General features: G+C 41.2%; 1 protein-coding gene across 1 annotated transcript in view; it reads left to right on the forward strand.

The window, feature by feature from the left end:
* The window catches only part of PTPRU (protein tyrosine phosphatase receptor type U), a 144,491-nt gene extending 121,101 nt beyond the window's left edge, over positions 1 to 23,390 (forward strand). Inside the window, exons 21-30 of the mRNA XM_040424364.1 lie at positions 2,603 to 2,719; positions 2,817 to 2,971; positions 4,545 to 4,680; positions 4,781 to 4,930; positions 6,450 to 6,626; positions 8,376 to 8,516; positions 11,917 to 12,042; positions 21,433 to 21,584; positions 21,672 to 21,807; positions 21,934 to 23,390. Of these exons, the coding sequence (XP_040280298.1) occupies positions 2,603 to 2,719; positions 2,817 to 2,971; positions 4,545 to 4,680; positions 4,781 to 4,930; positions 6,450 to 6,626; positions 8,376 to 8,516; positions 11,917 to 12,042; positions 21,433 to 21,584; positions 21,672 to 21,807; positions 21,934 to 21,996 (1,353 nt within the window). The 3' untranslated portion in view covers positions 21,997 to 23,390. The remainder of the gene's footprint in view (positions 1 to 2,602; positions 2,720 to 2,816; positions 2,972 to 4,544; positions 4,681 to 4,780; positions 4,931 to 6,449; positions 6,627 to 8,375; positions 8,517 to 11,916; positions 12,043 to 21,432; positions 21,585 to 21,671; positions 21,808 to 21,933) is intronic.
* The last annotated feature ends 478 nt before the right edge of the window (positions 23,391 to 23,868 follow it).

Genomic DNA, 23,868 nt, shown 5'->3' on the forward strand with positions numbered 1-23,868 from the left:
CAGTTCAGGTAGACTTGCCAACCCTTGATTAAGCCCATTTCTTGAATGCATAATGTGTCTGCTAAACTGCGATTGGAAGGTGTCATATAAGAGTAGATTGTGAATGGGACGAGCATAGAACAGCAAAACAAAGCAGATGTTTGCTTTACTGAATGTATTTTTATTGCTTTAAATCTGGCTTTTGCTGTAGATATGTGTGAAAAAACAGCAGTTAATGCTGTGAACTGGATTGTTCTCGGCTAATATGATTAGTATTGTCGCTGTGTTGCTCTGACGGATAATTAAGAACAATGTTCCTTACATCAGATCATTTTTTAAATTGTGTTTTCTCGTAAATCTCCATTAACTGTAATGATTTTGTTTGGTCTCTGCTGGTCTAATTTTCCTTTCTCATTAGCACTCTTCCTTCAGCACCCTACCAAACAGTGCTGACGTGAACGCATTGTAATTAGTTTACTCTCTTTATCACTGCGTGTCTTGTATTGCATCCATCACACAGTCGTGGGATTAACACACAAGGTGCAGTCCCCTTCTGTTTGGTTGGATGGTCTCCATGTGCCTTAGAAGCATTTTTCTTGTCCTTTCCTTAAGAAAAATATGCTCAGTTCTAGGTACATTATTTTTTCTGTTACCACTATGAGAAGAGGTTATAGATACATAAATTACCCTGCAGGGAAAGAATAGATATTTTGTCCAATATTCCAATCTATCTATGTCGTAGCTTTACATTTATCTCCTTTAATCCCTCAGGATATATACAGTATGCAACTAAAATATATTGTAAATATGTTTTTTCTTGCATAGAAAGGGGTAATCAGGGGCGTACCAAGTAACCATGAGGGCCCATAGCAGAACTTGGTATGGACCCCCACTTTATCAGTTCAGAAAAACTCATAACTACCTACAAATGATACGCAACTGACAATACTAGATAATTCCTCAAGCCGATGTTAAAAGCTGAGAACTTTGCCAATATCTTCCAGTCAGGAACATATCGGAGCCCCTCATTCATTGTGTATCATTTTGGTGCCTTTTCTGCAGTGATTTTTGTATTTATATATTATTTCATCTGCACAATGTATCATTTTGTGTAAGATATCCTTGTGGTGCATGCGGTCCGCTCTGGCATCCTCCATTGTACGCATTTTTTTGCTGGGGATTGCCGTTATCTCCGGACCGCATGCGGAGGAATTGCTCCCCCAGTTATAGACACGCTACACTGTTTGGGTTTAGAGCATTTCCACCCGTTTAGGCCACTTTTTTCAGTGAGTTTTTTTTCAAGGGTTTGGCCAAGATTAGAAAAACATGGCTGCCACAGGTTGTGTGTGGTATTGCAGTTAGGCCCAATTCTTCTCAGTGGAACTGAGCTACAGTACCAGACACAATCCATGAACCGGTGTAGCTTGTTATAGAGTAGAAGCTGAACTAATGGGAATTGATTTTACCTGTAATATTTTGGTTTTAATCTCTGCTACTACTTGGCTTCTGAATTCCAATGGGGCATATCAGTCTCAAACAATGATGATCACCATTATTCTTCATTATGGATAGTTTCTCCTGACCTAATGACCTATAGAAATCAGAAAGTATGAATAAATAAAAGGATTGACTTTTAGTGTACAGTGTATTCCATTGCCATTTTGGATCCCGCCTTTCATGGAGTGTGAAAGTTGGGTATTCTCTACCTTTGGAACAGTTTATGCCCATTTAAGTGTTGCCTGAAGATATAGGAAGTTTTGACAATGTTAAACTGCATGACTGAGACCCTGCAAGTGCCCAGGAAGTGGTGCTTGACTGTGACGGACTCTCTTCATTGAGCTCCTTGCCTCTTTGAGTGGAAAATGTAGCATCCAACCACTACAGCTGTCACTCAGAGCAGAGAGGAGGGCAGGTGAAAATAATTATAATACAACATTTAGTATTTATTGATGAATCCAATAGTGTTAATTTGACGTGTCCAATGTTTCAGTCCTACCAGGACCTTGTTCACAGCCAGTAAGTCAGGAGATGCACAGAGAGTGGATGGTAGCATTCTCCCTGTTGAGGAATGCTATTGTCCACTCTCCGTGCATCTCCTGACTAAATGGCTGTGAACAAGGTCCTGGTAGGACCGAAACGTTGGCCATGTCAAATTAACACTAATGGATTGATTGATAAATACTAAATTTTGCATTACAAATGTCTACAGAGTGCCGTGGTGTATTCTGATATGTACTTGGGAATAACACCCTACCACTGAGCACCAGAACGACATTGCTACATTGGAGTGCCAACCATTTTCTTTCTCTAAATGCAGAGAAAACTTCACAGTGAAGCCCCTCCTAGGTATCTGAGAGAGATAAATCAGGCAGAATAAAACTTAATATTCACACTACTCCTCATAAAGCACCACAAAATGCATCCTTGTCTTTATGCCCCTATTTAGTGCTGTCATCAGTTTGGCATGATCAGATCTGATGAAAGACTGTCTTTAATAATATTTTACATTTCTGTATGTGAGAGCAACATCTTTTAGTAGGTGGTTGTTAATATTCCAGTTTTATTTTCCATTTTGAGGCTTGTTATTTCTCAGTTGTGCCGTATAATATCATCCTCTGCACAGGTCAAATGCAGCAAGTACTGGCCCGATACTACAGAAACATATGGGGATATACGCATTACCTTACTTAATACAGAAACTCTGTCAGAGTATACAGTTAGAACACTTTCGTTGGAGCGGGTAAGTGAATAAATAGCTTATCTATATCAATCTGTTTCAAAGCTTCCCTTTTTCCTGTGTTTATAATGAATATAGTGATTTTTTTTTTTTTTTTAAGCGGGGTTATACTGCCAGACATGAAGTAAAGCAGTTTCACTTCCTCTCATGGCCTGAGCATGGAGTACCCTTCCACGCTACAGGTCTCCTTGCTTTTATTCGAAGAGTAAAGTCTTCTACACCACTTGATGCTGGGCCTGTTGTGGTGCATTGCAGGTCGGTAATACCAAATGGCTGTTTGTTGTCTTGTGCTGTTATTATCTATATGTGTATCGTTAAAGTGGGTATACTATGCAGAATAGTAGGCGAGATTTACAAATCAAAACCAAAATTCTGATGCAGTTTGCTCCAAGAAACTGCCATGCATGAATTAAATCATATTTTCGACCCTGTCAACAAAAGGAAGTTAATACAAGACACTTGCTAATATATTATCATTTCCCATATTGCTTATTTTGCCGACTTGATTAATTTGTCCATCACATTATACACTTCTCATTTCCATGGTTACAACCACCCTGCAATGATGGCCGTACTTGCACACTATAGGAAAAAGTACCTGTCTCTCTAATGGCAGGTACCATGGGAGTGCCCATAGGTCGGCACTTTCTCCAATAGTGTGCAAGCATAACCACCACTGGTGGATTGCAAAGTGGTCATAACCATGGATACAAGTAGTGTATAATATAATGAAAAATGAATCCAGCCAGCAAAGGAAGCAATATGGACAATTACAGGACATTAGTAAGTGCCTTGTATTAGCTTTCTCTACATGATAAAGGACATTTGCTGAACCCCCTTAAGGCGGGTTTACACTGCACAGTGTAAGGCTACTTTCACACTACTGCTAATATTTTCCAGTATTGAGATCCATCATAGGGTCTCAATACTTGAAAAAAAAACGCTTATGTTTTGTGCCCATTGTCAATGGGGACAAAACTTAACTGAACAGAACGCTCCAAAATGCATTCGGTTCCATTTGGTTGCGTTCTCATACCGGAAAGCAAACCCATGCTGCGGTTTGCTTTCCGTCATGGGATACGGAGCAAAACGGTCATTGTCATGATCCACAATGCAAGTCAATGGGGACGGATCCGTTTTCTCTGACACAATAGAAAACGGATCAATTCCCAATTGACTTTCAATGGAGTTCATGACGGATCCGTCTTGGCCATTTTACAGATAATACAAACGGATCCGTTCATAACAGATACAGATGGTTGTATTATCTGTAACGGAAGCGTTTTTGCTGAACCCTGCCAGATCCAGCAAAAACGCTAGTGTGAAAGTAGCCTAACAGCTGATTGAGGGGAAAGAAGTGTTTCTTCTGGACAGTTGGCTGCTTCTCTGCATAGACATCATCTGATCATTGCAGAACAGCCAATAGAGATAGCTTTCTGGAGTCTCTGCAATAACATGGCATTTATAGCTGAGAAGACTCCTCAGTTTATTAGGATTGTAAAGCTGGATTGGTAAAGGGACTATATTGTCAGCTGCCAGATGAGGAAGGAGACTGATATTACTCAGAGCCTGCACTAGCAGCATGAATTATTACCAGCTCCAAGAAAGATACATGGAAGCAAAAGAAAATGAAAATATTTTTTTGTCTGTGAAGGTTCTCATCATCCAGCATCATTCACTCTAACAAATCAGTCACTTTGCTAGTTTTTTTGTAATTGCTAGAAATACAGTGAATTAATTCAAAACAGACATTAACTTAATTTCAGGACTTTTAGTTTGAAAATTATTCATGTGATCGACCCTTTACGTGTCTTGTGTCTTCTAATAGCTCTGGAGCTGGCAGGACGGGATGCTACATTGTCTTAGATGTAATGCTGGACATGGCTGAGTGTGAAGGAGTTGTAGATATATACAATTGTGTGAAAACACTGTGCTCTCGACGCATCAACATGGTGCAGACTCAGGTAAGATGGCTGGAAAGAACCTCAATGGAGAAGGTCATATTGAGATTACCTGCTGGTTTGTAATATAATGATTTGTGCAATGTTAATTTTAATGCTTCAGGAGCAATATGTTTTTATCCATGATGCCATCCTTGAGGCCTGCCTTTGTGGTGACACAGCTATTCCTGCATGTGACTTCAGGCAAACATACAAAGAAATGCTACAGATAGACACCCAGAGCAACTCAACACACCTGAGAGATGAATTCCAGGTAATATGATAATCCTTAAAGGGCTTGTCTAAAGACCCCAAAAATTCTTCAGGGGTTTGCAAATGTAAATGAATGACATTCACCAATATAATCTAATTCTGAAAGCTTTATACATGGCCTGATTTCAGACCCAGTCCTGGAAGTGCAGTACTCCAGACCTGGGGGTGTCTGCAGTTTATATGTTACTTTCTAAAATGTTATGTAATGTGCACCAGCATGACGTGGTATGGTTGGCAGGGACAGGGTTAACCACCCTGTTCCTCTCCTCTTGGTGGGAGTAGGCTGGTTAAAATAATTTAAGAAATAAAAGTTACGTTTTAACTGAAGAGAGCACATGTAAAATAAAGGCGCTTAATAGTCAGTTGACTAAATGTAATTAATCTCCAAAGGAATACGCCATTACATGGGCTAAGGGGTCTAATATATTATTATCATCAGCAGTAAAATAACATGTCATAGGGGAAAATACATTGCCACTTTGCCCACCACCATACCTCAACATCTGGCGATAGAAATTACATTCTTTTGCACTAACATTTTTATTCTTTTACTTCTGCCCTACGCTTTTCCACTGCACCGATCCCCAGGGAGCAAGGGTCTGAGGGAGTACACCATGACACAACATCTCATCAGCGCCACTACCACTCCCATCCTCTGCACCAGCTCCTCAGGAGCTCACTGCAGAAGTGGAGCTTTATCTTTAAATGATGATGTTCCAACACAGACTCTGGTGACAGGGAACTTTCTTCTCCTCCCTGTGTGTCCATGACATGTTGAGGAGGCTAAGCTAGCCTCCTTCCCCGCTTCCTTTCTCCCTGCCACTGGGATATGTGTCAGAATGTGATTGCTTACAGCAAACGTTCCACTTCTGGGACCATAAAAAAGAGCCTGAAGTTATCTATAAAGTTTTAATTTTTCATTCATTTTCATTTGCAAACTAATTAAAGGGGTTGTCCGGGTTAAGAGCTGAACACGGACATATCCCCATTTTTACCCAGGCAGTCCCCCTGACTTGAGCATCGGAGCAGTTCATGCTCCGATGCTCTCCTTTGCCCTGCTCTAAATCACGCAGGACAAAGGCATTTTCTGGAGTTCCTGTGACAAAGCGGGCTCTCCATAGGGCTGCCAGGCGGAGGCTTCCACCCAGCAGTGAGCCCAGTGACTTCACTGGCAATGATGGGCGGGCTTAAGCGCTGCCCTACCCTGTAAAACGGCTAGGGCAGCGCTAAAGCCCGCCCATCAGAGCCGGTGACATCACCGAACACACTGCTGGGCGGAAGCCTCCGCTGGACAGTGTCTTATTGTAAATAAAGAGCCTTTGCCCTGCGCGATCCAGCGCAGGGCAAGGGAGAGCATCAGACATGAACTGCTCCGATGCTAACATCAAGGGGCCTGCCTGGGTGAAATTATTAACATTACCATTAAGAACTTTTTTGTGTTGTGGGGCAACTCTTTTAGTACTGCATATTACTTATATCTACATGGTTTATTTGCTAACTACTGTGTTATTTCTCTGCAGACACTAAATTCAGTGACAGCGCAACTAGGTGTAGAGGAGTGCAGCGTTGCTTTGTTACCGCACAACCGAGACAAGAACCGAAGTATGGATGTATTGCCCCCTGACCGTTCTCTGCCTTTATTACTCTCTGCACATGGAGAGGATACCAGCAATTACATTAATGCTGCCCTGACCGATGTAAGCTGCAGTCATTGATTTTCAAATATAAGCCTCCAATTGTGGTATTTTTTGCAATGTGCAATTAAAAGATACATCAGGGTCTCTCTGAACTATTGCACTAATAAAGTTCCATTAAGTTGAGAAATTAACAATTATAAACAATGTAACTCCCGAAAATATAACCCCTCTTTATATTAAAAAGGTTTCCCAGGATTTCTTTTACTGATGACCTATCCTCGTGATAGGTCATCAGTCTTGATCGGTGGGGGTACGACACCTGGGACCCCCACCAATAGGCTGTTTTGAGAAGGCAGTGGTGCTCCTGTGAGTGCTGCAGCCTTCTCGCAGGTTACCAATCACAGTGCCACAGTGTATAGCGGCTGTGCTTGGTATTGCACTCAGCCACTTTTATTTGAATAGGGCTGAGCTGCTCCTAGGCCACGTGAACGATGAACGTGATGTCACTGGCCTAGGGAAAGCTGAAAGAAGGCCACGGTGCTCACAGGAGTGCTGTGGCCTTCTCAGATACTGATGACCTAATTAGAGGAGTTTAAAACTCCTGGAAAACCACTTTAATAGGGGGTAGTGACTTTCCCATAGGTGTATTTTTCACCTTAAAGTGTTCTCACATATTGTTTTTAAAAAAAGGGAATCCATTGCTTTCTCTAAAGTTTATCGATAGCTTAGTTGAACTGATGGAAACGCTTTTGCAAAGTTTTACCGAAGAGGCGGGAGAGATAATACTTGGTCGAATATAAAAAACATGAAATATGATCCTGCAGCTTCCAAGAAAAAGTCTAGGAAATAACAGCGCTGCTTATGGTGCAACAGTGTGTGTCAACAATTGCACTAAAATTTGGGTGCACTGTGCACAAAGGTCTCTTTACATGGGCTGACCGTACAGACAATTTTTGGGAATAAACTGTTTGTTCCTGATAATTGGCGGCTTTTCAGAGGAGGTTACCGCTGTGTTCATATGCAGCAATTATCCCTTCTGTATGGGGACAAGCGATTGCTTATCCCCAAAAATTCTTTTTTTTTTTTCCGAGGCATTGGGATAATCTGCTACCCAGAAATTATGATATATATATTTTTTTCCTCATCAAGGATGCATTGACCCGATATACAAGCTTTTGCCCGTTCATCAGGTGATTGATGGTACTTTTACATAGGCCAGTTATCCAGCCACTTTGATAAATCTGGCATAGTTTTAGACTATCTAAAAACTAGACAATATTAGTAAATCTGCCCCTGTGTGTTTAACGTGTCAATTGTCAAGTTAATGTTTGCTGCATCAGCATATGATACATTTCCCTGCAGTCAAGTACAAATTCCATGTTCACAGACAAGCATATATCTATTATTCAGGCTGACCAAACAACTGCTGTGGGGGTCAATGAAAAATAGAGGTACCACATCAGGATAGACCTGTTTCCCATTCGTACGGTCTGTGTGAAGCTGTGTGTTCTCTCTCCATAATCACAGCTACTGTATGTTAGCAAGCAAGTGAGGAGTAGGCCATTCTCATGTCCTTCAGTGGACAGCATGGTTCCTCAACAAATATCTGCCAGTCCAGAAATAGCACAATGTTATTTCATGAACTGATGCCAGCAAGGGGTCACATTAAGATTGTTGGGTTCTTCTCCACTCTATAGACACATTTTGAGTCTTTACCTCTGATAATGGTCCATCTGACAAAATGATCTACTTTTATAGCAACACGTCCTACGTGGTGAAGATCTACAATTGTGTCTTGCTGTTTTTCAGAGTTACAAAAGAAGTTCACATGTCATAGTCACAGTACACCCTTTGCAGACCACAATCACCGATTTCTGGAGGCTGGTATATGACTATGGCTGCACTAGCATTGTTATGTTGAATCAGCTGAACCAGTCAAATTCTGCCTGGGTAAGAGAAAACTGTTTATTTTACCCATGAACTAATAAATGTATTAGTGCTGGATGCGTAATTATGTTTGCATATTAAATATATCCGGCTATTGCTGGTTTCATGGTAAATGTGCTAATGTGAAAGCAGAATTATCGCTGTGGGAGACAGACTGGATGTAGTGTTGCAGCTGCATTGGGTTCCGGCAGAGGAAACCAGTCATATAAATTATGATACAGTTATTATAGTTACAGTCCCAGTAACCTAATGTTAAAGGGCTTCTGTCACCCCACTAAAGTCTTTTTTTGGGCTAGTTAAATTACTTATCCTGCGATATATGAAAATATAATGGTGTTACTTACTTTGATTCAGCAGTTTCTTCTAAAAACAAAGTTTTATAATATGTAAATTAGGTCTCTACCAGCAAGTAGGGCGGCTACTTGCTGGTAGCAGCTGCAGAAAACCGCCCCCTCGTCGTGTTGATTGACAGGGCCAGCCGGGATCTCCTCCTCCGGCCAGCCCTGTCGGCATTTCAAAAATCCTGCGCCTGTGTTCATTCGGCGCAGGCGCTCTGAGATGAGGAGGCTCGCCTCCTCAGAACTCCCTCAGTGCGCCTGCGCCGATCACGTCTTCTATTTCGGTGATGTCATCGGCGCAGGCGCACTGAGGGAGTTCTGAGGAGGCGAGCCTCCTCATCTCAGAGCGCCTGCGCCGAATGAACACAGGCGCGCGATTTTTGAAATGCCGACAGGGCCGGCCGGAGGAGGAGATCCCGGCTGGCCCTGTCTATCAACACGACGAGGGGGCGGTTTTCTGCAACAGCTACCAGCAAGTAGCCGCCCTACTTGCTGGTAGAGACCTAATTGACATATTATAAAACTTCGTTTTTAGAAGAAACTGCTGAATCAAAGTAAGTAACACCATTATATTTTCATATATCGCAATATAAGTAATTTAACTAGCCCAAAAAAAAAAAAATGACTTTAGTGGGGTGACAGAAGCCTTTTAAATACTATACATTGTCCTTCCAATTGTGAACAAATGGTAGTTTATGGGAGAGCAGAAATTTAAGTGGTTGTCCCACAATGAAAACTGTATTCAGGATGTGAGAAGTGGTCATTGGGGGTCCCGCCGCTGGACCTCCAACTAATCACTAGCCCTGTCACTCCATTCATGGGGCTGACCAAGACAACGGATGACGTACTAATCTTTCTCTGCGAGTCCCATATTGGAGTGGCACTGTGCATGCTCCACTCCTTGCAGAAGTGATGCAGTGAGGAGAAACTGGGACCTCATCTCTCCCATTTCCTGAGCTCAGAGCTGGGGCACCCAGCAATCAGACATTTATCATCTATTTTTTAAAGGAAAATTCCAACTTATTTAGAGGGTTTTCTGGGAGTTTAACATTGATGGCATATCCTCAGGATATCAACATGTTATGGTGGGGGTTTGCCAGCACCCCCTTCAATCAGCTGTTTGAAAGGGTGCTGAACTCCTGTGAGCCTCTTCAAGTCACACTCAGCCTCTTCAGCAGATCGGCAGGGTTTTCAGAAGTTATCAGAGGATAGGCCATCAATATTAAACTTACGGTAAACCCTTTTAATAAAAGTACCTAGTATATCGAAATACCGCATATGTGCCCTGTTTATGTTGTTTATTGAACAGGGGTCTGTCACCTCTCCTGACATGTCTGTTTTAGTAAATGTGGGTATTCCCCTTGAAATAACAATTCTGAAACATCTTTTCTTAGAATACATTGAGCTGTTCCTCTGTTATTACTCCTAGATATTTAAAAGGACTGGCACAATATGAAGTTCTAATAAAAGATGCTCCATAATTGTTACAATAGTTATTAGGGCAGGACAAATGGCATATGCCATAAAGTCTTTATTTCTGTTTACAGAATAGTCCCCTTACTATTTTTAACCGCCTAAAGACCGGGTCTATTTTCATTTTTGCATTTTTTATTTTTCCTCCCCACATCCCAATAGCCATAACTTTTTTATTTTTCCGTTCATATAGCCATATGAGGGCTTATTTTTTGCGCAACAAGAAACATTTTTTAATGGCACCATTTAATTCACCATGTCTGCTATGGGAAAACAGGGTAAATTGAAAAACAAAAAAACACAATTCCACCAAGGTTTTTGGGGTTTTGACATCACTGCGTTTACTGTGTATTAAAAAGGACATGATGTCCTTATTCTGCAGCTCAATACAATTACAGCAATACCAAGCTTGTATAGGTTTTATTTTGTTTTATTACTTTAAATAAAATTAAAACTTTTGCAAAAAAATCTAAATTTTATTTAACCATCATTTTCTGATAGCAATAACTTTTTTATATTTCAGTCTACAGAGCTGTATGAGGGCTTCTTTTCTGCTAAATGTACTGTACTTTTTATTGGTACAATTTTGTGGTTTTTGATTACAGATTACAGTACATTTTTTGGGGGGCCAAGGTGACAAAAAAAATGGCGAATCATTTGTTTTTAATATATTTTTCCATTACGGCATTCAACGCACATGAAATAAAAAAAATATATTTAAATATTTCAGACATTTTGGACGCGCAGATACATAATATGTTTATTTTTTATTGTTTATATATTTTTTTATGTAAAATTGGGAAAGCGGGGTGATTTAAACTTTTTCTATTTTGTTGTATTGGTGGGGGTTTTTTTAAGCTTTTTTTTTTAATTTTATTTTATAACTAGTATCCCCCTTAGGGGGCTAGAACCTGTGATATTTTGTTTCCTTGTCCTATTTACTCTAATGAAAAAAAAAAACCAAAAAAAAACCCCGCACCTAGATAGAAATGTCAGTGTCATGGCAGGGCTTCTAACTGTTTCAGCAGGATAATGCACACCTACATACAACTTTGGTTGCACACTTCCTTGACCTGCTGAGACACCAGCTTTGGAAGCCTACTAGTGTGTAGAAGCTACAGGTCCAGCTGCAACAAACATCATGTGCCGCAGGATACCATGCAGAACCTGTATGCCCCCATGGCCAACAGTATCGCGTATCGAGGCTGAAGGTGGCCCGACAGGGCACTAGCACCTCCTTTCAGTTGTACAGTTTTCCCCAATAAACGTATCATTTTGCTCTAATATTGTTATCACTTACATATGCCATCATTACATTCTCACATATAAACTTTCATTCCATTCCAACTTCTTCTTGGTAGGTTACTTTTTTTTGTCAATGAATGTATCTGATGGTGTGGGAGCCTCATACATATGACCAGTTTGCAAAAGTAGCACTGTTCACCATAGCAATCAATAAGATTATTTTTAAAAACTAACAAATTTTTACCCCGAGCCACTGACATACACACAGCACTGCACATGTCTTTGAATAAATCCTTCCGAATAAATCTTTACTTTTAAAATCCTTTGTTCTGTATCCTAAATCCTAGCCCTGCTTGCAGTACTGGCCAGATAATGGTATATCCAGATATGGACCAATGGAAGTTCAGTTTGTGTCTGGGTCTGTGGATGAAGATGTAGTGACCCGTCTGTTCCGAGTACAAAACATTACAAGGGTAAGTACTTTGCAGATTTTAGAATTTTGGTAAAAGACTGCTTTCTTTAAGAGAGGGAGTGCTATATTGGCAGTAGGGTGGTTGCACACGTAGGTTGTTTTTCAAAAATGGCCAGACGTTACATGTTGGCCAATAGGAAATTATAACTCACCGTGGTGGAATGAGATCTCTCTATTCTAAAGCCCCTTGCACACGAGCTTGTCCGGATTAGGTCCGGAAGCGTCCCGGTGCATTGCGGCAAACCCGCGCGAGTAGGAACGCAATTGCAGTCAATTTTGACTGCGATTGCGTTCCGATGTTCAGTTTTTATCGCAATGTGTTTTGCACTCGCGTGATAAAAAACTGACTGTGGTACCCAAACCCGAACTTCTTCACAGAAGTTCAGGTTTGGGTTAGTTGTAGTGTAGATTGTATTATTTCCCCTTATAACATGGTTATAAGAGAAAATAATAGCATTCTGAATACAGAATGCATAGTAAAATAGGGCTGGAGGGGTTAAAAAATTAAATAAAAATCATTTAACTCTAACCTTAATCCACTTGTTTGCGCAACCGGCATCTCTTCTGTCTTGTTCTGTGAGGAATAGGACCTTTGATGACGTCACTACGCTCATCACATGGTCCGTCACATGATCCATCACTATGGTAAAAACTGATCACAGGTTTTAGCAGTTCGCAGGTCCTTAAATATTCAGTCATATGACATATGACGGCACAACTACACTGCTATATGCATGGGGGGCAGGGGCCACTAGTAAATGGAGCTGTGGAGTTCACTGTTAAAGGGGCGGGCACTTTGGAGATTACTGTTAAAGGGGCAGGCACTGTGGAGGTCACTGTTAAAGGGGCAGGCACTGAGGAAGTCACTGTTAAAGGGATGGGTACTGTGGAGGTCACTGTTAAAGGGGCGGCCACTATGAAGATCACTGTTAAAGGGGTGGTCAATGTTAAAGGTGCGGGCACTGTGAAGGTCACTGTGAAAGGGGCGGCCACTATCAAGATCACTGTTAAAGAGGTGGTCAATGTTAAAGGGGCGGGCACAGTTAAGGTCACTGTTAAAGGGGCGGTCAGTGTGAAAGTCACTGATAAAGGGGCGGTCACTGTGAAAGTCACTGCTAAAGGGGCGGTCACTGTGAAAGTCACTGTTAAAGGGGTAGTCAGTGTGAAAGTCAATGTTAAAGGGGAGGTCCCTGTGTTACTTTGCCCGCACGGTGAACGCCATAAAAATAAAAAAATAAAAACTATGAGAAAATTGAAATTTTGCCCACCTTACTTCCCAAAAAAGATAATAAAAGTGATCAAAAAAGTCGCATGTACGTCAAAATAGTACCAATCAAACCGTCATCTCATCCCGCAAAAATCATACCCTACCTAAGATAATCGCCCAAAAACTGAAAAAACTATGGCTCTTAGACTATGGAAACACTAAAACATGATTTTTTTTGTTTCAAAAATGAAATCATTGTGTAAAACATACATAAATAAAAAAATTGTATACATATTAGGTATCGCCGGGTCCGTGACAACCTGCTCTATAAAAATACCACATGATCTAACCTGTCAGATGAATGTTGTAAATAACAAAAAAAAAAAAACTGTGCCAAAAAAGCTATTTCTTGTTATCTTGTCTCACAAAAAGTGTAATATAGAGCAACCAAAAATCATATGTACCCTAAACTAGTACCAACAAAACTGCCACCCTATCCCGTAGTTTCTAAAATGGGGTCACTTTTTTGGAGTTTCTACTCTAGGGGTGCATCAGGGGGGCTTCAAATGGGACATGGTGTCAAAAAAAACAGTCCAGCAAAATCTGCCTTCCAAAAACCGTATGGCATTCCTTTCCTTCTGCGCCCTGCCGTGTGCCCGTACAGCAGTTTACGACCACATATGGGGTGTTTCTGTAAACTACAGAATCAGGGCCATAAATGAGTTTTGTTTGGCTGTTAACCCTTGCTTAGTAACTGGAAAAAAAAATATTAAAATGGAAAATCTGCCAAAAAAGTGAAATTTTGAAATTGTATCTCTATTTTCCATAAAATCTTGTGCAACACCTAAAGGGTTAACAAAGTTTGTAAAATCAGTTTTGAATACCTTGAGGGGTGTAGTTTCTTAGATGGGGTCACTTTTATAGAGTTTCTACTCTAGGGGTGCATCAGGGGGGCTTCAAATGGGACATGGTGTCAAAAAAAACAGTCCAGCAAAATCTGCCTTCTAAAAACCATACGGCACACCTTTCCATCTATGCCCTACTGTGTGCCCATACAGTAGTTTATGGCCACATATGGGGTGTTTCTGCAAACTACAGAAATGGGGCAAAAAATATAGCATTTTGTTTGGCTGTTAACCCTTGCTTTGTTACTGGAAAAAATGGATTAAAATGGAAAATTTGCCGAAATTCTGAAATTTTATCACCATTTGCCATTAACTCTTGTGGAACACCTAAAGGGTTAACAAAGTTTGTAAAATCAGTTTTGAATACCTTGAGGGGTGTAGTTTATAGAATGGGGTAATTTTTGGGTGGTTTCTATTATGTAAGCCTCGCAAAGTGACTTCAGAACTGAACTGGTCCCTAAAAATTGGGTTTTTGAAAATTTCTGAAAAATTTCAAGATTTGCTTCTAAACTTCTAAGCGTTGTAACATCCCCAAAAAATAAAATATCATTCCCAAAATGATCCAAACATGAAGTAGACATATGGGGAATGTAAAGTAATAACTATTTTTGGAGGTATTACTATGTATTATAGAAGTAGAGATATTGAAACTTGGAAATTTGCAATTTTTTACAAATTTGGGGTAAATTTGGTATTTTTTTATAAATAAAAATGATTTTTTTTTTACTTGATTTTACCAGTGTCATGAAGTACACTATGTGACGAAAAAACCGTATCAGAATGGCCTGGATAAGTCTAAGCATTTTAAAGTTATCAGCACTTAAAGTGATACTGGTCAGATTTGCAAAAAATGGCCAAGTCCTTAAGGTGAAATAGGGCTGGGTCCTTAACCTCTTAAGGTCATAGGGCGTACAGGTACGCCCTTGTGCCCTGGTACTTAAGGACACAGGGTGTACATGTACGCCCTGTGTATTTTCGATCACTGCCGTGCGGCTGGCGGTGATCGGAACCCGGTGCCTGCTCAAATCATTGAGCAGGCACCTAGGCTAAATGCGCGGGGGGGTCCCGTGACCCCCCCCATGTCGGCGATCGCGGCAAACCGCAGGTCAATTCAGACCTGCGGTTTGCTGCGATTTCTGAAGTTTCTGGTCCCCGCGCGGGGATCAGAGACTTTATATGCCTAAAAAAAAAGTTTTATTCACCCCCCCCTGCACCCCCGAATGATTTTTATGGTGGCGGGAGGTGCAGGGGGAGGGTTGCGGGCGGTGTGGGCGGTGCGGGAGGCGGGCGGTGCGGCAGGCGGGATCGCGATCCCCCGCCCGCCTCCCCTTGTATAATCGTTGGTGTCTAGTGGGGATACCAGGGTGCCAGCACATTGCTGGCACCCTGGTATAAACGGCTGACATCTGCGATGCGATGTCAGCCGTTTAACCCTTTCCATACAGCGGTCCGTACGGACCGCTGTATGGAAAAGGTTAACAGCGCAGGGAGCTCCCTCCCTCTCCCATCGGGGGGCTGCTGTGCCTTTGCAGCCCCCCGATGGGGAGGGAGAGAGCCCCCAGAGAGCCCCCCGAGAGATCCCCTCCTTACCCTTCCCCGTCTGCGAAGTTCTGAGCAGTACTGAGCAGACGGGGAAGGTTCCCATGGCAACAGGACGCCTCTCAGGCGTCCTGCTGTCCATGGTGCTGAACAGATCTGTGCTGAAAGGCATAGATCTGTTCAGTGTAAGTAAAATACAGTACAGAACAATATATATTGTACTGTATTATACAGACATCAGACCCACTGGATCTTCAAGAACCAAGTGGGTCTGGGTCAAAAAAAAGTGAATAAAAGTGAAAAAAAAGTAAAAATCAAAAAACACATTTATCACTGATAAAAAATGAAAAAAATAAAATTCCCTACACATGTTTGGTATCGCCGCGTCCGTAACGACCTGATCTATAAAAATTTTGCCCACCTTACTTCCCAAAAAAGGTAATAAAAGTGATCAAAAAAGTCGCATGTACGCCAAAATTGTAACAATCAAACCGTCATCTCATCCCGCAAAAATCATACCCTACCCAAGGGTAAACAGCAGAGTCAGGGCAATAAAGATACAGTCTTGTTTGGCTGTTAACCCTTGCTTTGTTAGTGGAAAAAATGGGTTAAAATGGAAAATTAGGCAAAAAAATGAAATTCTCAAATTTCATCGCCATTTGCCAATAACTCTTGTGCAACACCTAAAGGGTTAACGACGTATGTAAAATCAGTTTTGAATACCTTGAGGGGTGTAGTTTCTTAGATGGGGTCACTTTTAGGGAGTTTCTCCTCTAGGGGTGCATCAGGGGGCTTCAAATGGGACATGGTGTAAATAAACCAGTCCATAAAAATCAGCCTTCCAAAAACCAAACGGCGCACCTTTCACTCTACGCCCCGCTGTGTGGCCGTACAGTAGTTTACGGCCACATATTGGGTGTTTCTGTAAATGGCAGAGTCAGGGCAATAAAGATACAGTCTTGTTTGGCTGTTAACCCTTGGTTTGTTAGTGGAAAAAATGGGTTAAAATGAAAAATTAGACAAAAAAATGAAATTCTCAAATTTCCTCCCTATTTGCCAATAACTCTTGTGCAACACCTAAAGGGTTAACAACGTATGCAAAATCAGTTTTGAATACCTTGAGGGGTGTAGTTTCTTAGATGGGGTCATTTTTGGGTGGTTTCTATAATGTAAGCCTCGCAAAGTGACTTGAGACCTGAACTGGTCCCTAGAAATTGAGTTTTTGTAAATTTCGGAAAAATTTCAAGATTTGCTTCTAAACTTCTAAGCCTTATAACATCCCCAAAAAATAAAATATCATTCCCAAAACAATTCAAACATGAAGTAGACATATGGGGAATGTAAAGTCATCACAATTTTTGGGGGTATTACTATGTATTACAGAAGTAGAGAAACTGAAACTTTGAAATTTTTGTTAAATTAGGTATTTTTTGGTGCAAAAAAAAATTTTTTTTTTGACTCCATTTTACCAGTGTCATGAAGTACAATATGTGACGAAAAAACAATCTCAGAACGGCCTGGATAAGTCAAACCGTTTTAAAGTTATCAGCACTTAAAGGGACTCTGGTCAGATTTTCAAAAAATGGCCTGGTCCTAAGGTGTAAAAAGGCTGTGTCCTTAAGGGGTTAAGGGGTTAAGATCATTTACATTTTCTAGGACTTTGAGTTTTTCCCTTCACAACAACTGTATGATCCTCCACTTTTTTCTCCTGTAATTTTTTTCACAAATGCAGTGTAGGTATATACCCTAGTAAGCTTGATATTATTATGGCTTTAGCCTGGTCTTTTATGCACATACAGAGAATTGCATAAACAAGAGGAGGACTCCGCGTCTATACCTTAGATAGATATGTGCACAAAGATTCTGTTGTATATGGCAGTATTCTGGAGGCAAATTTTATAAGGTTGACATACCTTTAAGATAAAAAAATATATTTTAACTCCTTGTTGGCTGACGGGTCATATTTGGAGGGCTTGATCGGCAGCTAAAGTGAAGGCTTCATAAATGTCTAGCTTCAATAGGAAGACGATATACTTCAATATGTTCAAAGCAATACTAACCTAGAGCTGTACCCTGTGTGATCACTTGACCTAAGAGTAACTAATATTCCACCTACATTACTGCGTAAAGTGAGAATAGTGGCATTTATACATTTTATCTTACTAGGATAGTGGCTTGTGCTAATAAGATGGTGTCTTATGCACTTAAACCATTAATTTGCACCCTTGATTGACAGTTTCAGCAAATGTTTGTGTAGCACTTAAATGAAATTTGCATGCAGCCAATGTAGCTGTTATTTCAGATTTTCTCTGCGTTTATCTGTCTTCTTGGCTGTTTGACATGTAAGTTCGATTTGTACATTGATTTTCTTTAGGCCGTGTCTGATTATTTTTTTCGATACAGCGTCTTTGGAAGTCAACTGTTGTAGGAGCTTAATTGTCACTGGTGCTGCAGTCTTTCAGGATCTTATTCAATACTTTATAATTTAGCTTAGAACTGGGTTAAAATATGTTAACAAGCTATGCTATATGGGGCAGAATAAGTGGGTGAATTTAAATATATTTTAGTTTATGGCATTACCTAATCCATCAGCAGGCATCTGTAACCTGATTACATGTACCAAACAGGAGTAGGAACCTGGAAAACTTCTTAACAGGTCATTGATTTTAGAGATGTTATGTTGGTTTGATTGGAATTAGAAACAATACCATTCCAGTCCATGAGCTGCAGCTTAGCATTATCCAAGTGAATTGGACTGAATTCCAATTTCAGACACAATCCATGGATAACAGTGGCGCGGTTTAAAGGGTCTGTCTGATTACTAAAACGTATCCCCTATCTTACTTGTCTTCCTAGGGGATAAGTGTCTGATCAGTGGAGGTCTGACCGCTGGGGCCCCTGTAACGTTATATTTCCCTACCTCGTGAGATTTCCATACCCTCATCACTTCCGGTCGCACCGGACATGACGTGAGGAGGTGTGCCGTGCCGCGCAGGCACACAACAACGGGGTAGGGAAATTTCACAGCAGAGTGCGCATGCGCCGGGAGCCAGCGGTTAGGGTAGGGAAAAATTATGGGCCAGTGCGCAGGCGCGGTGATCGGATGGATGTTCTCAGCTGGACACCGGCCGACACTGCGCATGCCCCAGGAGCCTCACCAGGGAAAAGTTACGGGCCAGTGCTTTTTTCCTACTCTAACCGCTGGTGAGGCTCCCAGCGCATGCGCAGTGTCGTCTGGTGTCCAGCTGAGAACATCCATCCGATCACTGCGCCTGAGCACTGGCCCGTAATTTTTCCCAACCCTAACCGCTGGCAAGGATCCCGGCGCATGCGCACTCTGCTGTGAAATTTCCCTACCCCCTCGTTGTGCGCCTGCGCGGCACACCTCCTCGCGTCATGTCCGGTGCGACCAGAAGTGACGAGGGTAGGGAAATCTCATGAGGTAGGGAAATATGATGTTACACACCCACCAATTATAAGAACAAATGCACTGTGTACAAGCACTCTGCTATCTCCAGCAGTCTGTAGAGTTGGAAAAAGCAGCAGTGAGCATTGCATGGCCGCTGCTGTATTCAAACTGGGGAAATCAGGGCCCAGTTCTCGTGATCTGATTGGGCCCCGTAATCGGACCTCTGCTAATCAGACACCTAGGGGGTCATTTATTAAACATAAATACGCCTAAATTAGGCGTATTTCTGGTGCAGATTCGCGCTGCAATCTGCGACTTTTCCCCGCTCACACTAGGTCTAAAATAAAGTGGTCAGGAAAGGGCACAGACCTGTAGGCCTGTCTCATTCATCATTTTCTATGCCTGTTTTAGGTGTAGAAAATCGTCTAAATGTAAGCCAGCTAGGAAGCTGGCTTATATTTAGACTGGCACTGGATGGGCCGAAGTTATGTAAAGGCCTGCTGCAGATCCACCACCAGATATAGGGGTTATTAAGACCGGCGCCCAAAATGCCGGTCTTAACAAATGACCCCCTTATTCCTTATTTTGTGGAGATAAGTCTTAGTACTATAGCAACTATTTTAAGGTAAAGATTTTAAAATGGTTTGGACAAACTGCCTGGCTTCAGAATGTCAGAGAGAATGTCAAAGAAATCATAAGCCAGAAGTGTCCATTGACATTTGAATACCTAATTTAAGCATTAAAATTTTCTACAGTTATTGGAATACTAAACACACAACATGAATAAAAATGGCTGGTCTCCTTGTACTTAAGGCACCATCCCCTGTGGGAAAGTGCCTGAGCAATAGGTTCCGCTAGTGTCCTGCAAAAGTGTGCTGTTTTACGCTTTTCTGCCCATGTAACAAATTCTGCCTGTCTCTGGGATTTGAACCTTCTCTGCCTGAACTGATCTTTACTTGGTCTCTGTACTGACCCTGAGCTGCCCGCCCTGACCTTGGACTGTTTATCGGATTGCACATACTCTGCCCTCACCTTGGCCAGTCCCTGACTACAGTTTTTCTCCACACTGGTGTCTTTTGACCCCCCCTGGGTCAGCTGTCAACCAACTAGAGACTGTTCTAGCAGGTAGCAGCCTGGTAGTTCCCATGCAGCAAACTCCAGATACCTTTATAGCAGGGGTGCACAACCTGCAGCCCAGGGGCCACATGCGGCCCTCGATACCATTCTGTGTGGCCCCCAACCATCTGGTAACAGATATGTATTGGCTGCTTACATGTATTTTTCATGTATTCTCCCATTAGATGGGAGTTATAGAAGTGTAACTAGACATTTATGATATATAGGCCTCATGCACAAGGCCGTGTAACCCGAGAGCGGTCCGTGGTAACCCGGCCGGGATTCCTTCTGACAGCAGGAGCGCACGGCGTCATTGGTTGTTATGACGCCGTGCGCTTCATGCCGCCGCTGCTGTACAGTGATACACCCTTGGAATTGGTCTAGGCTGACAACGTAGCCCCTAACCAAAAAAGGTTGTGCACCCCTGCTTTATAGGGTTTAAAGGATGAAGACCAGGGGACTGTCAGGATATCGTCCTTATGAGTATCCCCAAGTCAAATCTGTTTGGTTGATACAGTATAACAGAACCTATATTCCTTTTTCTTATTTTTATCATTCATTTCTAGGTTTAGTGTTCCTTTTAATAAAAATGTAAAAAAATTGTGGGGTTAATGAGCTGGGCTGTTCCACGCTTTTACAAAAGCTATAATTAAAAAAATAAACCTATAATAGAGAATTGGCAGCAGCTGTAGCCATCTAGTCTGCTGGTTGTAACACTTTTTTTTTTACCCCCTAATGATAATTTAAAACACAAAAAAAGAAATAACTATTACCAAGATTATATTTTTTTTAGTTTATTGACTATAATTTCAAACACCTTGGCTTGTTATAAACAAGGTAGTAGTGGTTATGAATATGTGACCCATCGTGTTTGCTTCCCTTTAAGAACTAAAAATATTGAATTAATTGCATATCATTCTGTGGTCCCAAATAATTTGTAATGACCAGTAATTTTCATTGTTCTCTTTCTCATTTCATGGCTTTCTTATTCACACTATTTTCATATGGTATAAATGTAAAATTGAAAGTAGTTGCCCAGTGAAAAAAATATCTATACAGTATATATAAAATGGCCATGCATGATATAAAAAAGACATACTCACCTCACATGCTCCCGTTCCGATGCTGCCCACTATATAGAACCACCATTTAGATCCATGTTCTTCAGGGGTATTGCAGTGTGACTCAAGTACATTTGTATTATCCTTCCTGTAGGATGAACATCTCCTGGTCAAGCATTTCCAGTATCTAAGATGGTCTCCATACAGAGATACTCCAGACACCAAAAGATCCTTCTTACAACTCCTTTCCATGGTCGAACAGTGGCAAGAGCAGAATAGAGAGCATAGGACCCTTGTGCACTGTCTGTAAGCATCCATTCATTTTCTGTAGGCTTTCAGTTTCTACGTCAATCTTTTTGCTTTTGTGACATTTCTTCTGCACGTTTTTTACAGAAACGGCGGAGGTCGGAGTGGGACATTCTGTGCTTGCGCAATGCTGTGTGAGATGACTCGATGTCACCATGTGGTTGATGTTTTCTATGCTGTCAAAAGTTTGCGGAATATTAAGCCAAATATGGTGGAAACACTGGTAAGACCGTAGCTACTAAATATGAAATTATCAATGAAATAGGCAACTTTGAACCCTTTTTTATAGTTGGTATAGAAAAATGTAGCATTATTACTAATCATGGAATCCCAATCTTTCTCTTGACAGGACCAGTACCGGTTTTGCTATGAAATTGCCCTGGAATACCTAGAACTGCATGATGCCAGATAGCATTCATGGAAACAGCAATTTGGGTGCCAGCCCTGCTGCCTGTGCCCTGTGAAATAGACATGTGCCAATCAGATGCATTTATATTTTGTGGCCAAAAAAGACTTCAGTCACCTCTCCTAATCCAGTATGAAAAGGGCTTCTCTCTGCTGTCTCTGTGGGAAGTGGAAGTTATACCAATCAATGCCTGTACATATTTCTAGCTGTACATATGAGCCTGATTATGGAAAGTGTAGCTCCAAAATTAAAGCCTATAACATATTTTACTTGTGATGTATATTCATATCAAATTTGCATATGCAAATCAGCGCAACTATCAAAGAGATTTCTCAGTGTCAGAGGTATTCAAGGACACCTGAGCTGTAAATAAGTGATCTTCACCTTTCATCTCTCAATGGGTTGATCTTATACTAGGTGGGGAGGGTGACCGCAATGGGGTAAACTGCATCAGCTGAAAGGCAAAGTAATGTGTCTTCTCTATATGTGTAATGGATGTCCCTATGTGATCCTCTAAGCCACAGTATACACTGAGCGTCATGATCACTATATGTATATAATGGTGAAGGATGTACTGACCCCACAAGTAATGAAGGGGTTTTAATGCTTTATTGTACTCGAATAAACTGCTTGTTTTTATTAGTTCTGTGTTCTAAAAACTGGGTTTTTTAGGATGGAATTTCTCTGGTATGAATGTGCAAATGTCTGCTCTGTGCTGATTTATAGCCATCCGGCGCATGTCACTGATGTTTTACATTACTAGGAGGTGATAGGTTTGAGTGCTGCTGCCTTTGTATTAAATGGTAATAGCATCTCTCCCTCATGGCACAGTTTATTAGGAGGAGATGAAAAGTTTATGTCTGTACATTAGATAAAGATGACAAGTGTGTTCTTCACGGCCACCCAGGGGACAATATATATATATATATAATATATATACATACACACACACTGTATTTACATATTATATATGAGACTGGCTGTGATGTGGTGACAATATTGTGCATTATGTGACAGTGTTGTTAGGAAGGGGCCAACAGTTCTCTAGTTCTGCATTGGTTTTTATTTTCTGCCTTGCAAGGATGATTAAAAATAATTGGACAGACAGATAGTTGGTGATTTGTCCTTGTGTCAGGGGACAGGGCAGCCTAGTTCATCAGTGCACCAAATTTACCACTATTTTACTGTTGATTCAGTTGCCCTAGACAGGGCCTGTCAAAGGAAGAGCTATAATAACATTCCTGGAAGTGATTACCTTCTTCAGTAGCATAAGAGTGAGCACTTTCAACTGCCCTCCCTATTAGAAATTCCATACTTGAACATATGATGATCTCAATTGCTGGATATGCTTATCTAGATAGCACTAATTATATAGAACATAATGTGACAAGTGAAAAGATGGAGATGTTCACAGATAAATTGGTTATTTCTTTCAAACGACAATAACATTTTACTGTCATTTTAACAACAGAATGCATCAAAAATAATTCAATTACAATCTTGCCACATGCGAATAGTCATTTGTGTCAAATTAACATTTTTTTTGCTTCTATTTGAAATTGTTTCTATATATTTTATAGTATTCACAGAGGTGCACCTAGTCTTCCTGCTGCCATAGGCGAAAACTGAAATGTCAAGCCCCCCCCCCATACCAATTTCTTAACCTAACCCCTTCCCTCCAGCCTTACTATTAAAGACATACTTGGAAAACATTACATACAGAGCTGCAAAACACACAGGGTAATACAGCGCCACATACGTGCCCACTGAGCTTTCCAATACTATACTGCAGAAACAGATAATCCCCCTTCTGCTGCCCCCCTCTTGCTCCTACCTGGTGCTGCCTGAGGCAATCGCCTAACCTCGCCTCATTGGTGA

Source organism: Bufo bufo, chromosome 3, assembly GCF_905171765.1.
Source record: "Bufo bufo chromosome 3, aBufBuf1.1, whole genome shotgun sequence".
In the NCBI taxonomy this organism is placed as follows: Eukaryota; Metazoa; Chordata; class Amphibia; order Anura; family Bufonidae; genus Bufo; species Bufo bufo.